Raw genomic sequence first — 1,120 nt, forward strand, 5'->3', positions numbered from 1 at the left:
CTTTTGGTGTCTCCTGAGGGCGGGGCCAGCAAAGACACAGCTGAACCCAGGGGGCCCCCAGGGGCCCCCAGGGGCCCCCCTGCCATTTCGCTGTCCCCAGGAGCAGCAGCTGCAGCAGCAGCAGCAGCAGCATAATCATCATCATCAGCAGCAACATCATCATCATCATCACAAGCAGCAGCAGCAGCAACGGGAGCCTCAACAGCAGCTCCCTCGTCCCCATCTGCTGCTGCTTCTAATGCTTCAGGGGGCCCCAGTGGTTCATAAAGAGGGCCTCCAAGGGCAGCTGGGGGGGCCCCAAGGGGGGGCCCCCCAAGGGCCCCCTCTGGGGCCTCTTCAGGAACCCCTTTGGGGGCCCCTTTGGCAGCAAAAGGGGCCCCCAAGGCCTCTGCAGCAGGGGCCCCCTCAGGTGACCCCAGGGGGGTCTCTTTAGCCCCTCCTGGGGCCCCTGCAGGGGCCCCCTCTGCTGCTGCTTCAGGGGGCCCCTCTAGGGCCCCCTCAGGGGCCCCCCTTGGGGGCCCTTCCCTCAAGTCCCCTTCACTAGGGGCCCTTTTCAGGCTGTTCTTTAGCATATCTCCGGGGGCCCGCCCTGGATGCCCCTCGGGGGCCCCCCCTGGGGGCCCCCCTAAAGCCCCCTCTGGTGCCCCCTCCGGGGCCCCCTCTGGGGCCCCCTCTGGGGCCCCCTCTGGGGCCCCCTCTGGGGCCCCCTCTGGGGCCTCCCCAGGAGCCCGCCCTGGGGGCCCCTCTAGGGCACTTTCTGGGGGCCCCTCTGGGGCCCCCTCTAGGGTTTCTTCGGGAGACAATTTCAGATCTTCTGGTGATGAAGCTCCAGGGGGGCCCCCAAGAGCTTCTCCAGGGGCCTCCTTTGGTGCCCCTGTGGGGGACCCCTCAGTGTCGGCCCCCGGAGGCCCCTCAGGTACAGCTGGGGGCCCCCCTGCTGCTGCTGCTGTGGGGCCCCCGCTGGGGGGCCCCTCCCCAAGACTTTTCCTTTGCTGCAGATCTTCACGGGGCGAGAAATTCCAAGGGCCCCCCTCTAACAGCCCTGTGGGGGCCCCCATGGGGGCCCCCTCGGGGGCCCCCTGAGGAGCCCCTGCGGGGGCTACCCCGGGGGCCCCCCCCC

At 69.8% G+C, this 1,120-nt stretch overlaps 1 protein-coding gene across 1 annotated transcript in view; it reads right to left on the minus strand.

The window, feature by feature from the left end:
• ETH_00037200 (uncharacterized protein) overlaps positions 1-1,058 on the minus strand; it is a gene marked incomplete at both ends in the record, with an annotated part of 1,209 nt that extends 151 nt beyond the window's left edge. Inside the window, one exon of the mRNA XM_013373817.1 lies at positions 1-1,058. Coding sequence (XP_013229271.1) covers positions 1-1,058 — 1,058 coding nt within the window.
• Positions 1,059-1,120: the final 62 nt, after the last annotated feature.

This window comes from Eimeria tenella, genomic scaffold (genome assembly GCF_000499545.2).
Source record: "Eimeria tenella Houghton genomic scaffold, Eth_scaff1768, whole genome shotgun sequence".
NCBI classification, from domain to species: Eukaryota; Apicomplexa; class Conoidasida; order Eucoccidiorida; family Eimeriidae; genus Eimeria; species Eimeria tenella.